The 16,712-nt window shown below is 39.7% G+C and overlaps 1 protein-coding gene across 1 annotated transcript in view; it reads right to left on the bottom strand.

Moving 5' to 3' along the window:
* Positions 1 to 16,712, bottom strand: part of HHAT (hedgehog acyltransferase) — a 160,271-nt gene that overhangs the window by 73,737 nt on the left and 69,822 nt on the right. The window contains 1 exon segment of the mRNA XM_075749183.1: positions 8,479 to 8,680. Coding sequence (XP_075605298.1) covers positions 8,479 to 8,680 — 202 coding nt within the window.

Raw genomic sequence — 16,712 nt, 5'->3', positions numbered from 1 at the left:
CCCAAATTTGTTTACTTTTCTATAGAAGCAAGAGAGGCCACCCACTCAATCTTAAAAGTGCTTTTAAGTGCTTTCTTTTAGAACATGTTCTTAGATAAATGTCAGGCTAACTCTTCAATGGCTATCCGTGAACCCTGGTAATCATCCCATCACCACAAAAGTGAACACTTCAATGCATCCCTTGAATCTGGGTCATCTGCAATGCAGCCCTTTGCCAAAAATAACGGGACGGGTGAAAAGCTGAAAGAGAGCAAGGAGCAGATGGGACGGTGGGAAGGGAAGCGACACATCCTGACTAGCAGTTACCGGCTATTTTATCTATCTGCAGCTAGGCGCACTGAAAATGGAGGGCAGGGTGTGACTGAGCAGCTGGGGGAGCAGATGGGACGGAGGAAAGGCTGAAAATTGTGACAAAGCTCTGCCAAATCGAATGTCAATTTATTTAATTTTTAAAGTGAGCAGTAGAAACCAAGATGGGTTGGGTCCAAGCAGTGAGGCAACTACTAAAAATGTTAATACACATTGTCAATGGGTAATAGTGACAGAAGTGTGTTTGGGAGACTGCAGAAACAAAGGGAGGGACTACATGTGCTCATTAATGTTGTAGCAGTTAGGCTTGAAGAGCAGCAGGAGCAAGGGAAAGGCAGCTGATGAGAGGCTGACATGTCAGTATAATACCTACTCCTGCACTCCTGAAGCTGAGGGCAGATGTTGAGTAGGATAAGAGTAGAGACTGTACCACAGAACAGAAAAAGCAACAAAAAAATAAAGACTTCTGGTTGAATACAGATGCAAATATCCATTCATGAAATAATCCAAAAGAAGCTGAGCAGTAACAGTAACAAGATAAGGAACAGGCCCGCAAGCTGAAAGTGAGCGAGATGTGCTACCTGATCTTATCCATCAACAACTGCCACACCAAATGGAAGAATAAATTTAATTTCCCCATCAACATATACCATACCCTTCAGTAATCATGGCTAATCATTCCTGTTTGCTCCGTTCTTCATCTAGTTCCACCCCAGAACCAGTCCCTTTTACTTTCTTTTTCTGGCATTTTATTTGGCTTGCAGTTGTTCCCTCCCTTCTCCCCAAGCTGGACTGGGAGGTCATCTCCTGTTTCTTTTCAAGATATATACTTTCCTTCCAAAGCAAAGGTAAAAATTAGCTCCTGGAAGGTTCACACATGAAGGCGGGAACTGACAACATTTTTCCAAGAGACAGGATGATGCAAATGACCTGTAATTCCCTACATCACTCCTATAAAAAGAGGACCACACAATTAAAATCAAGCAGCTGTCAGTTAAGATCTATTTTCACAAATAGAACTTGTTTCTGAATTTAGGAATCAATGCTATATATAGTATTTGAGAAGATACTCATCTTCTCTATTGATGTCTTACTAAACATTCACTCAACAAAACGCTGTCTTGCACTAGCACCAGTTAATTTTTAGATTTTCAAAAAGATCTACATTTATAGCATCTCTCAGCAAACAGCCAACCAGCCCTTCTGTTTGAAGAAAGCCTCCTACCAGCTCGTATGTATGCACTACACTTACAGATGCATGTGTGAAAGTTTGACATACACAGAAGTAAATTTCTGTACTTGCTCCTACACTTATTCTTCATCCTCAAAGAACCTGCCCAAACATTTTTTTTTAAGTGGCAGCTTGTGAAAAGTGCAAAATGAACAGCATTGAAATGCACCAGCCTCTTTTCTGCTTTATGTTTAAAGCAGGGAATTTAACCAAGTAATGGCAGTGTACGTACTCCTATAAAAGTGTCTCACACAAGGACGACAGGTCAAGACAGCATGCGCTCTCCTCTGGTGTCCAGATCCTTCACATCCTTATTTTTGTTCTTCTGGGTCCCATTCTGGTTCTCCTCTGTTTCCTCATCCACAATTTTTTTACCTTTTAAATTGTAGCCAAATTGGGAAAGGATCTAACTTCATCGATCATTAGTGCTTCATTTTGGTCCTGCCCTTATGGTCTTCCCACACTGCCACTGTGAAACTGTTAACAAATACTTTACAGTAATACTCCCCATGGAGACATCTGATAAACACTCTCAGCAAACACAGACCTCGCTTTCCCTGTGGCAAGTTTCTGCAGCTCAAGGCACAGCAGAAAGACAAGAGTGCAACCACTCTTCGGTACTTTAACTTGTATTTCCGTAACTGCTGACATCTATCATTCTGGACTAATTTTTTGAGGTGAACAGTAACAAAAAAGTGCAAAATCAGCATCACTCTGACTTGTTTTTACCCTGTATCATGGTTTATTTGCTTTTCAAGCTACATTATGGCCTGAGCACCAGAAAACTGCCTGATGTTTCTCCCAATTACCAGCCTTATTTTTCTTCTGTTTTGGAGACTTTTTTTTTGTTATGACAACTGAGCAAGGGGCTTTCCAGATGACATTGCGGTCTGAAGCAGAGCAGCAATCATCTGGTTAAAGACAGATGGAAAATCACAACAGGTTCTCCACTGTTGGCATCAAAAATAACATTTCTTGCACAGATTTGACAAAAAAAGGGATGCTTGTGCTCAACAGGTAGGAAATGACAGAATGTTATCTCTGAAATCTACTGCAGCCAATTTTGTCATTCACCTTCTGAAAGCCTGTATCATATCGCGTATGCTTGTCCCTCACGCAAAACACCATCTACCAGATTTTCAGTCTTTGTTACTGAGTCTGAGGCAAGAAGTTCCCTCAGTAAAGAAAACCAGAGTCAGAGCGCAAGTGTGTGTCTGCGTGTGCGCATTTTTAGCAGGGCTCTCAAAATGTTTTGTGATCCACTTCCATAAAGACAAATAAACCCTTACAACAAGAGGGTGGAGAACAGAGGGGGGAAAAAAAATCAAGCAAAAGCAGCCACGTGGCAAGAACTACTTGACTCAGAATTATTGTTGGCAAAGCTAAAAGTCAGTGGAAAAAACCTAGGCTGCATCAGCCAAGCCGATACTCCCCCTTTGATGGTCATTCAGCAGCTCAGTACAAAACAGTGCCTCGACAACTCAGCTTGCTGCTTCTAGGTACCATACGCAAGATGACCATTTGTCACAAGTCTGCCCTGGCTAAAGTTCACATCCAAGGAAAGGAGTTTCCATTGATTTTGAGTCAGAGCGTATCTACTTTGGATAGTAGAGATTTCTGGTTAGAGCAATGATATGGTTGAGTTTGAGGGGTAGGGGGTGTGGGGCAAGCCCCATCCACTGGTCTGGACTTTGACATAATGTGCAATACCTATATCTCAAAAAACAATTGTGCACTAGAGAATAAGAATCTGATTAAGGGATTTTGTTCAACTATCCCACCTTACATTCTTACAGATTCTCAGAGAGCAAAATGACAAACCCAACAGAAGTCTACAGCAAGCACATAAAAAGGTTATGAAGAAAGTATCATTGGCAATGCTTGCTACTTAATTGAATCACTATGTTGCAATAAAAATATGTATGAATTACACAAAACTATTAGTAAAAAAGAAAAGGCCAGACAGGCTTGACATTAGTAAACCAGTGATATAAATACTCTTTCCACCAAATGAAGCAAAAGAAAGATCAAAGCCCAGTGTGTGCTGAAGAACAGCTGAGAAGGGTCTGTATTTATTACAGAGATCTTATTAAACATCTAATCTTGCAAGGTGGTCAATAAACATACTTCCCTTGAACGAGTTCCTAATGTTTGGTCAGATCTTGCCTCAGTCAGCTGCAGAAGGAAGCTTTACAGTTATCTCACAGCAGGTTAAAGTGAGTTATATTTGCAAAAAGAAATTCTGTCATCGAAGATGACAGTTATACATTTGCTTAATGTATATAGAACATGGTTGTGAAATTCACAGGAATCTATCATGGCTATGCCGAATTTGGGCCCTAACGTAGGGCTGAGTAATTACTGCAGCAGAGCCCAATTAATTGGTTTCTTTGTCCCACTGACTTTAAATACAGAGGCTCAGCCTACCACCCCCTGTACTGCTTGTGTACGTTTGCAAGGGTTTCCAGGTAGCTGAGCTCCTCCTCTTCTGCTTCCTTTCCTTGGCTTTTGTCTCTGACACTGTACTGCTTTGGCTGCTTTTCAGATTCCTCTCCATGAGACAAATCATCTAGCAATAAAATAACCAGAAGAAGTAATGCTTTCTGCTGGGGTAAAGAGCTAGGTCAGCTCAGCAAAGATTCCAGCAGGAATCAGGCATGCAGAGGAGAAGTGGTGAGACTGCAAGGAAGGGAGGAAAGGGAAATTAAACCTTCTCCCCTTCAACAGCAGTGAGCTGTTAGGTCAGCTTAATTCCCTGTTAAACCACAGCCCAGAGGTCAGGCTCACCAGTCAGTACCTTTCCATGCTCCACACCAGCTGTCTGCAGGATCATTGCATAATGCAGAACTTACAAATAACTGGAGAAATTTAATGCACCAAGCAGAAGAAACGGGGCAAACAAAAACTAAACAGAGAAAAAAAAAAAAATGGGCAAAACCACCTCACCACACCCAACTTTTTGAAAGACATACAAAATTCTGTTCTCTTGCGAAGCTGAGGATGCCAGTTGTCATTGACCACATCTCTGGTACCCAAAAAAAAAGGTGATATTTTAACTACAGAGACAAATGTATGGCTTTCCTTCTTGGAGGGGGGGGTGTGTGGTGTGGAATGAAATCTAACACCCTAACCAAAACCATGGACATCGTACAAAATATTTCCTCTCCTGCAAAGGGGGTTGGAAAGGCAATTACAGTATACTGAAACAGACTTAATTAGTACACCTCATTACAGCCATAAATGAAAATGAAGAAATCAAAGATTTTATACTTTAAAAAACCCCAAACACTTACAAGGATAGTACAAATTACTTTAAAATAAGCCATGCTTAAAATCAGTTTGGTTCTCAAATTGAATTGTTTATAGTGTATTTAGGTTCTTACTAAATAAAGCTCGCAGTATGATCTTAAACTAGAATTCATTGTAGCATGATTTTTAGAATAGAGACCTTTACGTTTCAATTTAAAAAAATTCTTACTAGACTGAATGACGTGTTTTCACTTTACGAAAGAACTAAGATGATAAATGTTGCTGTTTCAACTGAGATTAAAACATTAATTTTAAACAATCTGCCAACTTCACCCCATTTGCTACATCTTCTTTTGGATTATTTCCTAATATTTCTTTTTTAAAAATCCATTGATTTAAAGATGTTGTCAGCTATTCTAAGGTTTCAATAATTCAAAATCTATTTTTATACCAAAATCTAATTTCTTGTATAGATCTGTATCTTGTTTTCCTTAAGGAAAAGGAGGATGAAAAAAAAATTAAATCACTGGAAGAATGAGAGCCATTAGAATTTTCATGCAGAAATCTGACACATTATTTATTAAAAGTCAATGCAAACTCTGTCATTGATTTCAAACAAGTTACTACTGGAGTCTCTGTTTATCTGTAAGAAATTAATATAGAATCAGTGAAACAAAGCACTACTTTGCTCAGTACAGGTCTAAATATCCCCTGAAAAACTAAAAAAAAACCCCAACAAACAAACAAAATCCCTGATAAAAACACAATGAAACTTCTCCCATTTAATATAAAGTTCCCAGATACGCCCTAGCATATGATGCATAGCATTTATTGTTGGTTTATATACAATGTTTTGATGAAAAGACAAAATTACTTAATTCAGCTCCAATTTACTGATATCTAACAAGTACTCTCTAAGGGAAAAAAAGATACGTAGATAATTTCTCACAATACAACTCCCTGAAACATGAAATTTCTGAGCAATGCAACCAGAAAAGTACATAAGAAGGTGCATCAGCTCTTTTAGAGCTGAAAACAGGAAGCCAGGCACCGGTTTGGAACCAGTACAAATGAAAAGTTTTGATTTTTTGGGTCAGGAAATGCACTGGTTTTTTTATATGCTGATTTTGCTTCTCACAAATAATGCCCATGCTTCTTTGCTCATTCTAGTTCAGTATGCCTGAGATGACATTTAAAACCTGTCAGACTGCTACAAAAGTGTTATTTACCCATACTGCACTGGTTTCACGTGCTGAGATTTAAACTACCATAAAATCTGCATAAATATAGAGTACAATTCTTTTTATATATATTCTTAGTCAGCACAAGGATTCAGTGAAGGACGAGACTCAAATGTGCTTCATTTAGATTTCTAAATCTTTCTTTCGCAAGAGAATTAAGACAATATAGTGGGGAAAAGAGGAAAGCAGTTTTGATATAATTCTTGCCATTCTTTGTGATCAATTCAATTTTAAAAACAGAGCAGAATTAAAATTCAACTTATTATTCAAGATTTTTTTTAATATATTTCCTAATTAAACACCTCCTGTTCAACTGAATTATCTAAATCAACTTTAACAACAACATATGAGGAGGTTTGATAAATAGAATGGGTTAAAAAAAAGCATAAACCTGTGCTTTGTATTTTTTCAGAAACTCATCTCTTATTCTTGGGACAAAAATAAACTCTCCTTCTCAAAATAACCTTCAAGAACCAACACAGCAAGTGAGTGAAGCACAAGAATGCAAAGGTTTTCAGCTTGTCAACAGATGAAAGTTAAGTGAAAAACCTATCCCCCAGAACGGGGTTCTCAACACCACGATAACTAGGCTTGCAGCACACCTCTTGCCGAGACAGGATGATGGGAGCGCTTCCAAAAGCCAGATTACAAGGGAAAAAAGGAGATTTATACAGGGCATTAGGGAATTTGCAGTTCATTTTAAATGTAGGTGGTGATACTTAGAGAATGTCACATCACGCCACCCCTTGATAAGGAAGGGTCAAAGTCCAGCTACTCATCTGCTCCCCAGTCTCAGCATTCAAGAAGAAAATGGGAGTTTGTTAGAAAAATGAGGAGAGGCAGTTTGCAAAGACTGTATGTAGCTCATGTTGTAGAGAAACCTTCAAGGCACAAGGCAAAGCATGATAATAACCACATGCAACAAGATCTGCCTAACGCACTAATTCAGATAACAAAACTATTTGTATTAAAAATGCTGGCTTCAGAAATATTTCAGGGAAAGATGTGGAAGTGTCTTCTAAGGAAGGTCTACAGCCATGTTTCCAAACAGAAATGGAAAACAAGCGAGACATGGAAGACATTGGATAAGGCTTTAAAAACTCTGGATGAAAACGAAGGAGAGGAAAGGGGTAACATGCACTTGGTTCATTATTACGGAGTTAATTTATACAAAAAAACCCCTACGGCCAGCATTGGTTAACTATAATCAGAATTACGTGTTAGAAATTAATACAATGCATATAACCCCACCTTCATAATGCCACATCCTTGTCATTTCTATGGTATTTAAGAACTTAATTCCTTAAGAGTTCTTTTAAAGTTTCTAATACAGTGACATCAAACACAAAAAGCCCCTACACTTCTATTTCCTCATATAACTGAATGCCTAAAAAAACTATGTTGTCTTCCAGTCCAGAGACAAACGTATGCAGCCGGTCAGATGTGAAGCTCAGTTTCACCCTAGAGGGAGGATTAATGGATCTGATAAACTCATTCTCTATGAAGGAAAAAAGCTGTTTCCAGACTGTCACTGAATCCGCAGTGATGGACAGCTGGATGATATAAGGCAGCACTGGCTGTTATTGGCTACTAAATTACTTAGCTGTATCAGTTGCCACACATGGGATGCAACAACAGTGAAAACTGAGATGGGTGGGATGGACAACAAGCATAATTACTTGAGCATCAGGACTTAATCAGCTGCAGAGTCAGTCACCACCACCACCACAATGTTATATAGAAGTGTGAATTCTGTGCACTTTTCACTAAGGAAGCAAGACATAGGAATTATTTATTCTTACAAACAGTTATTAGAATATCTGGGATTTAATAGTGAGCAAACCTGCAGACTAAATTGACCATCAAAATTAAAATAGCACTTTTTACATATGATTGCACGCGAAAGAATATTTTGTCATTTGGAAATGACAGCATGAAGGTCAAAAGTATAAGTGAAAATATCGGAGGTCTTCAAAGCAAAATAGTATTTTCTTTACTCTGCTCTTTAGTGGCATAAGATTTCCCAGCGTAAGCTTGTTCCCAGATGCAAGCAGCTGCTACACACACATTCATCCAGGAAACACATGGTTAGAAATATACACTCCTAATTTTAGTGAAGATGAATATTTTAAGGCCATCCTGAGCGAAATCAGAATACAAATGTTAAACTGGCCTTCTGTTCAGCTATATACAATGCGACAAGCAGTTCCTTACATTAGGACTGCAGAGGAAGCTTTTAAAACCATGCATATTTCTGTGTCTGCTTTGCTGATATTTTGCAAAATTCTAGTTATATTGTTTACCTCAAATAGTGGAGGGTGGGCAAGGGTATGCTAACTCTGTTATCCATGCCTTTTAATCTACATTAAACCAAACTAGTAACCAGGATCTTCAGATGAGCATGGAGCCAGGAAACAAGAACACAAAATGAAGAGAGATTCAACTTACAATTAAATCTTGAATAAGTGAAATAGAAAGTATCCTCTTGACGCCGTTTTCCACAATTACTCCAAGCCAGTTAAGTGCGCCCCAGTACCACAGATAACTCTGTCCTCCGTGCCAATAGCTTACAAAGGCAAAAGTGAGGGCTGTGGAAAAGAGTGTTCCCAGCAGACTGGACTGAGATCCTCCCATGGGAACATAAATGTACCTGTGGGTAAAACGGCAGATAAGCAACGTTATTAGAGATTTCACAGAAAAACATCCACTACAGAACAAATTTGTTATTTTGTGGCATAAAAAAAGAATTTGAATAATTACCTGACATTCATTATTTACAGAGCTTGCCCTAGTTTCTGCAAAGCTGTAGACCACTTCATGAAATATGTACGTATACCATTTGGCAAAAAGACAATTTTGCGGTTACGGGAACTCTGCATTAGGCAAACGTATAGCATAAACTATATTCTCAAAATTGCAAAAGACAAACAATCAGGTTTTTTAAACTGCAGTAGTTGTAAGTCATAGAATGGTTTGGGTTGGAAGGGACCTCAAAGATCATCTAGTTCCAACTCCCCTACCATGGGCAGGGACACCCTCCACTAGACCAGGTTGCCCAAAGCCCCATCCAATCTGGCCTTCAACACTTCCAGGGAGGGGGCATCCACAACCTCTCTGGGCAACCTGTTCCAGAACCTCACCATTCTAACAGTAAAGAATTGCTTCCTAGTATCTAATCTTCCTAATACCTAATCTAAATCTGCCCTCCTTCAGCTTAAACCCATTACCCCTTGTCCTGTCACTACACTCCCTCATAAACAGTCCCTCACCATCTTTCCTGTAGGCGCCTTTAGGTACTGGAAGGCTGCTACTAAGGTCTCCCTGGAGCCTTCTCTTCTCCAGGCTGAACAACCCCAACTCTCTCAGCCTGTCCTCATAGGAGAGGTGCTCCAGCCCTCCGATCAGCTTCGTGGCCCTCCTCTGGACTTGCTCCAGCAGCTCCATGTCTCTCCTGTACTGGGGCCCCCAGTCCTTCTCTCTCAAGTCCTTCTCCTCAGGGCTGCTCCCAATACAACTTATTTACACAGAAATTACATGTAATCTTCATGTAAATTGAAATTATAAGACTTTAAAAAATTTAAAACATTATATAAAGTCATATATAGTCATAACCCATAGAATGTTTTCCATTTGTCAGAAAAGTAGACACATGCAAATGTGTTTTATTTTTAAAAGCTTGTAGTTTCTTTCTTTTTAAATCTTTCATTAAGAATTATATGAACTGAAAGTATTTCCTATCTGGTTCTCATATTATACTCTCAGGATCACATCTGCCTAATGATCTTCAGAGCACATGTATCAAAAAACCACCCAAAACCTATATGAAGCACCCTGCATGCAATTATATTCTGTATTTAAACTGAATCCAGGAGTCAGAACCTTAGCCTTTAATTGATGCTTTTAAGCGTCCAGAAAGCAGTGCTCGTTCAGTAAAAATACCTGAAGCAATGGGTCTCTGAAAGCTGACACAGTTTTCTGGGTCACTTCACTTCCTGCCTGCCTAGAGAGCTACATCCACTCCTGGCGTTTTCTGAGTAAGGCATGGCCACTGGCCAGCCTTTATCTGAAAAAGTCGCGTATTTCTGTCAACCCTTTGAAGAAGCTCATCAGGCAACGGAGTCACCATCCAGCTCACGGGTACCAGCAAGGAGATGCAGTATATGAGAAGTGCTGGTGACAGTTCTCCTCAGCTGTCACTCCTATGACATGACACGCTGTACTCATATTTGAGACTATTCCTACTTGCTAAGATAATTAAAGGAAGTTTTTTGCAGTGAAATTTTTATCTCTGGTTATCAGGTTTTATATTCAGAGATAAACACTAGCTTAAAAATTTAAAAGGGAGATTAACATAGTGCTTTATTCCTAATCTTAGGAAGTACAAAAATACAGTAATGGGGTAAAATAAAATTATAAGAGTAATTAAAAGGTAATCAGAAAAGTCATTAAGAAAACAACTGTCAAATGCTCCAAATTCTCTCTAAGCATAACATCAATACACCTTTTTACTTCAACCTGCTACAGGGAACATCTGATTACATTTATAGTGATTTTCAGTATAAGTGTGCTTTTTACTAAGCATATGAAAATAAATAGAAATTAAGATCAATAGCTTTTATTTATGTTGTGTTTTTTTTCTCTCTCTCCTTCCTATATTTTTCTCAGGGGTCATCTTATCACATATATAGAGGAACAGCGTGGCAATAACAGACGCTTGCAACCAATTAGTCCCATGGCAGAGAGGTCCATCGTCACGGTCTGTAAGCAGGGGATGCCTTGCAGGGCTCTGGCATGGACAGTGAAGAGAGCAGAGCCACAGACCCCGCTGCTTCGGACCAATTCCTTCTATGCAAAGGACTGCAGAAATGAAAGACCAAAGCAGCTCAGCCCCTTCTACGACATACTTTCCCAACACCTTCCCTCCCCCTTTTTAAAGGCCGATCGTTTTATTTTTTAGGCAGGGCCCATTGTCATTACCATTCCCCTCACGGGCTGGCTGGAGGAGGGCTGGCTGCAGCTGAGAAACTGCAACCCTGAGAGCAGCAGCTCCATGCCCCTGCGGCCCTGCGAGCACGGTGGTACCTTGTTTCCCAGACTTTCACCCAGAGGAGCCCAAAACAAGACATTCCAGCCCCGCCACTCTCTGTCATACATTTACTGTAATCGAGACGCCATCGAAGACACACAGCTCTGTGATGGAGACCCTACTCTAAGCCCTAAGTAAACCCTTCTCCTGACCTCAAAGAGTCCTGGGTTAAATCCATGGCACAAAAAGTAGTTTTTACTGCAGAAGTGGCTCTGGGTTTCCGTACAGTCCCTTTCCTGCACTGTGACAGAGCTGTTGTGTAAGCACCAGCCATCTTGTCAGCACAGGCATCCCCCGCCCCGGCACTGGCATCGCCAGGAATGTCCCAGCAGCACCAGCTTGTTCCTTTGCAATCACAGCTCAGTTTAGGTTGGCCCAAATGGCTTTCAGATTACTGTGCAGAGAAAAATAGGCTATTTTCTGATTTTTTAGTGTTTAACAACAGCAGCTACACAACTGAGCAGCAATAACTCATAACTGATGTCTGTTCAAGGTCAGTGACGTTTTAGCTCCTAGTGAGGCCCATGGCAGTTGTGGAACTGAAAATTCACTTGCGCTATCTTTGTGAAGAACTGTCTGAAGAAGGACTGAAGCCAGGAGGAGTCACGTAATCTTTACTAACACTTCATCCTTCCCCTCCAGTACTGTAGAGAGTTTGCCTCCTTGCCTGCAGGAGAAAGGGAAAGCAGAAAGCAACACCTCTCTCCTTCCCTGCTGGCTGCCATAAGAAAACAGAACGAAGGCTGGCTGCCATTTTTTGTCACAAGGGCACTAACCGCCCCCAGACTGTGTGGTCTTGACTTCCCTTGTCAGGGCATTCCCACTGGCAATTTTAAAGTATAAAGGACTGATGGGTGTTGAGTCCTTTCTCTCAAGCAGCATGAAGAGCAATTCTGTGTGTTCCTGGGGGGTTTTTTTACGCAGAAAAAATTGTGAAAAATCTACTATTACATTACAGAACACATCAGGGGAAAAAAAAATTGCTACCTCATCACCCACACACATCATTTCCACGTCATGTTCTTGTGCTTACACTCTTAGATTGGCAGGCTGGCGTACAAGCAACAGGCAATTCGGTGTGCAGCCAGGCCAGATCCTGGCTCTGCAAAGGCCACTTTGTGCTCTCCGATATAACCAAAACTGTCTTGCAAAAGAATCACAAGAGTCCTCATCGTTACAAAAATGCATTTTGCTTCTTTTTGAGCATTGTGGTAGTTTAGAATCTAATTTCTCAATACCTTCCCTCTGTGTTTACACAGGAAAGTACTCATTTGATTACAGAAAGCTATATTTACACTGAAGTGTGAGGCAGAATAAACCAGTGAATAGTATAATTAAGCCAGAAGATAGAAGAAACATGTTACTTCTGTATTATTATTTATGACACGACACATGTTTTGTTGTAACTAACCATTTGTTGTGGTTTAAACCCAGCCAGTAGAAGCCCCATGCAGCCCCTCCGCTCACTGCCCTCCCTGGCAGGATGGAGAAGAAAAGGAGCCTCTTACAGTACATTAGGAAAGTTGTTTTGTCCTCCAGTTCTCTAACAAAATCCGTGAGAAATGAAGGACGGAAGCAGGGAGAGACAGAGATTAAGGGGCAATGGCTACTACAATTTCATGTTTTCTGTAACTGCATGCTTCCCCAATTTTTTCCTTCTTACCAATACTACAAGTCCTTCCGTACTGCAGTTAGAAACTCAGGGTTTACACAAATGAAGAGATTGCTGTAGAGCACACTGATCTGCTGCGCCGTGTGCAGAATAGCATTACGTAAATATCTCAATTTTAAGCTTCCACGCAGTTTTTAAGACTATTTCCATCTCTAATCACAGAAAATCCACAGAGAAGCTCAAAACCCCCCATTCAGGGACTATTAGCACACAAAAGTAATCATAGGTCCTTATGGCAGACTAACACAACTCAAAGGAACACCCTCATAGCAGAATTTCTTAACAGCTCGTAAGCAGATTACACATTTACCATAGATGCACAAGGAAGGCCGACTTAGCTGAAAAACGTGGCACCAATGTGCAACAACTTTATCTTAAGTCACATACTCACAGAAAAAGAAAACAATTATTCTGTGGTCAGTGAGCCAAAGATGGATAAATGAAGTAAAGCAACAAAGTATTTTGCAAAGAGAAAAGGACGTTAAGGCAAGTAGACTTGAGGATGGTCATTCCCCTACAGGTTATTTTAGAGGGATGAGTAATGCTGGTCCCCCTTACAATCCACAAAAATTACAGACAGGAAGATTAGACCTGTGGAAGATGCTTAGTATCAAAAAATGTAGGCTAAGTGAGTATTTAAAAAAAAACCCCAACACATCAACTTAGGGGATCAAAAGGCAATCCCTGCCAAAACTTCAAAGGTGAAATTTGAGGGTGAAAGAACAGAGAAGACTTCTAGGCAGGCTGTCAAAGAGGAACTCGTGAAAGCCACAGGACAGGCTTTGCCAACCATTCCTAGACTGGCTAGATCTCTCTTAATGACAACAAGGAAAGGCATTTCACGTTGCCAGAAGAAAAAGTTGTGCGTGTTGGAGAGAAGGGAGAAGAGAACTCTGTGTAGATTAAATAGCTCAAAGCATTAGGGGGGCATTTGAGGCACACAAATACAGATCACTATTGAGAGAATGTTATATAGTAAAAAATTTTTGATCATACACCTGACACGACTAAACATGCATTCTTAGCCTTCCCCTTCCGAGGCAAAGATTCTGTCAGCCTTTACCATATTTCCATAGACTCTGTTTTAATTTCAAACTAAAACTTATACGCTATTAAACATGTTACTTTCACAAACAAAGCATAACTGTGTATGTGTCTTCTGAAAAACCAAGTGCCTTACTTTTAGTCCCACTTACAGTAGCTTAAATCAGCTCATCTACAGCCAGCAAGCTGTTCCGTTTACACAACTTGTCTTAATTTTAACTCAGAAAGTGAACATTAGAGAATTGGATAAAATATGTAAATGGTACCATTTAAATCCCTAAAGTAATACAAACACAAACATAATAGCTGAGGTATTTAAAAGTGACATTTACTTACAGAGAATAACTTTTAAATCCAATAACCATTTTGTTAGTTTTCTTGAAGTGGTAATCTACAGAACAATCATAAGAGATCTGACAATCATTCCCTTGGAAAACACATTTTTCTTCTAATGACATCTACATTATAAAGTTTTTATCCTGATAACTTCAGAAAACCACTAAGAGGAGCATTTGCAACCAGTTAAGAATCACTCTGAAGGGCTTTTATTCCTTGAGACTTCAATACATTGCTCTTACTTCCACGTGCATGTAATTTTAAACATATTTAAATCTTGAAGTAAGTGCAAGTAAAGCACCTGTTTAAATGCTGTTCTGTCCAGAGGCTTTCTTCAACATGTGCTTAAATTTCTTCCTGAAGTAAGGCCATACAGCAAGATGCATGCTATCCGTGATTTTTCTTCCCTTCTCCTTAGCTATTGGTCTTAGAATGTCTTATCCAGAAACAAGTGAAATGTAATTTTTTTTTTTAAATGTTAATTTTGTAATGGCAAACTTCTTGTAAATAAAATTAATTTATGAGTTGTTTGTGGTTTATTTCAGGGAACGTACGATGTTCACAATTTCAATGCCTCTCTAAATTTCAAAGCATTCAGGGGTTAACCATACTGTTTTGAGTTGGACAGTTACAGAGCCAGCACAGTAAAAGTTAAAAGTCTTCCATCTTACATCCCAACAACAGAAATTGCTTGAGGTTCTGTACAGTGATGGTGTCCATTTGTGGACATATATATATGCATTATGCCTGGAGAATTTGACCCTTTAAGTCAATAAAAAGTTCTTCATCATTAGTTATGAAATCAGTGCTCAACGTGAGTCTGAACAATTTTGAGGATAAACTTAAACAGGCAAGTTAGCATTCATTTTGCTTCTAAATTATCTCAAGGATTGTCACCACAAAAGAGATTTAATTGAATTGAAAAGTGTGGCAGGACATAGGGTGAGAACCAGAGGTGAATTCCCTGTAGAACTGGGGTTGTGCTTCTTTATTTATTTATTTTTAAATACTCTTTTTTTCTTTTTCTGCCCTTAGACCATTGATTTCAAACTTTTTCTCTACTGGATAACAAAAAGATTGCAGGCCCAGGTCTGCAAATTCTTACTCGTGGGTGAGCTCTGACGATCCCTGTTTTGTTAGTTCAAGCTTTCACTGACTTGGATGGAGCTATGCAGAGTGCATAAGTAAAGCAAACCTGTAAGTCTTTGCAAGACTGGGTCCTACAGGAATAAACGTGTTTTAACACAGAAACATCTCCTGTAAACAAGACTTTTTGAAGGCTGAGCCCCACGTATTTGCACCTGAAATAAAAAAAATAACCAGAGGTATTTGGAATACCATTTGACAAAATTGCCATTAGGAGAGGTAAGCCTTGTTCTTACTGTGAAACTCAATTTTTTTACACGGTCTAACAATTTTGCTGGGTTGTTGGCAAAGCTTTTTTAAGCTCTAAGATTCTCTCACCTCACCAGCTTAACGTGATGTTTAGAGAGACCTTGAAAAATGCAGACCCTTTAAAATACTGAAGCTAATGCTGGCTCCAGGCAAGCCTTGTTAAATTACCACAAAAATGTTTAATGAGGAATTAAATCCATTTGGGTTACAAAGCATTAATGAGAATATTCATATGCAAGAACACTCAGCTTTACAAATATGACCTGAATTTTGGTTCACTTTCTAGTTGTGATCATGTTTCCCAAAGACTGAGTGTGCACTTTCCTACTAAAAAAAATGACAAGTGTTTAACGTGTTTTTCTTCCCTTGCATTCAACACCAAAAATGATCCAAGCCAAGTCCGTATGTCAAAGGGCAGATAACTGGGGAATATTGAACAAATCATTTTGAATTCACTCTTCCAAGGAAGCTCATGTTTTCAAAGAGATTCATTTATTTCAAATGAAATTTTAATCTAAATCATAATACTTCCTTTTAATAGAAAAAGTTTCATTACTGATGGACTGCTATGTTTAGTTTTCTCCCAGCCACATCTAGGGAAAAAAAGAAACCCTTCCTACCACCTGTTTCCAGTCAAACGCACAACTACCAGTCAATCATCTTTGATCGCAATGGAAATAGGAGAGGTTCCAGATGACCAAAGAACCAAAAGACTGGTTAAATCACTAAGTTCAAACCAGGGCCCCAACTTTTTTGCTGACAGTAGGAGCCTAGGATGTTTTGGCAATAACATATAGAGTTACGTGCCTACAGAAGGGGGCTGTGTCCCCAGCTGGCTGCTGGAGCTGGGAAGCAGGTGCCTCCTCCCATGTACGGTTTGCAGAGCTCCCTGAAGCTGTTCTGAACTTAATTGCCCCCAGGGGCCCAATTCATTCCCGATACTCACAATACACCTACCATGTGCTGGTAATATCTAAGCTCAGCACGAAGCACAGCAATCAGGCTATACTCCTTTGAAAACCTGGCTGGAGGAGGGATCTATTAATAGCACTGTCACTCTTTGCTTGTAAAACAGTAGAGGTCAGGCTCTTTGCCAAGGAGACCGACATATCTTGTCTCCCAGAAGAGTGCTCCAGCTGTCTGTTACCA

The sequence above is a fragment of the Balearica regulorum genome, chromosome 3 (genome assembly GCF_011004875.1).
Source record: "Balearica regulorum gibbericeps isolate bBalReg1 chromosome 3, bBalReg1.pri, whole genome shotgun sequence".
Taxonomy (NCBI): Eukaryota; Metazoa; Chordata; class Aves; order Gruiformes; family Gruidae; genus Balearica; species Balearica regulorum.
Note: the sequence above shows the minus strand (reverse complement) of the source record. Positions and strands in the feature narration are given on the sequence as shown.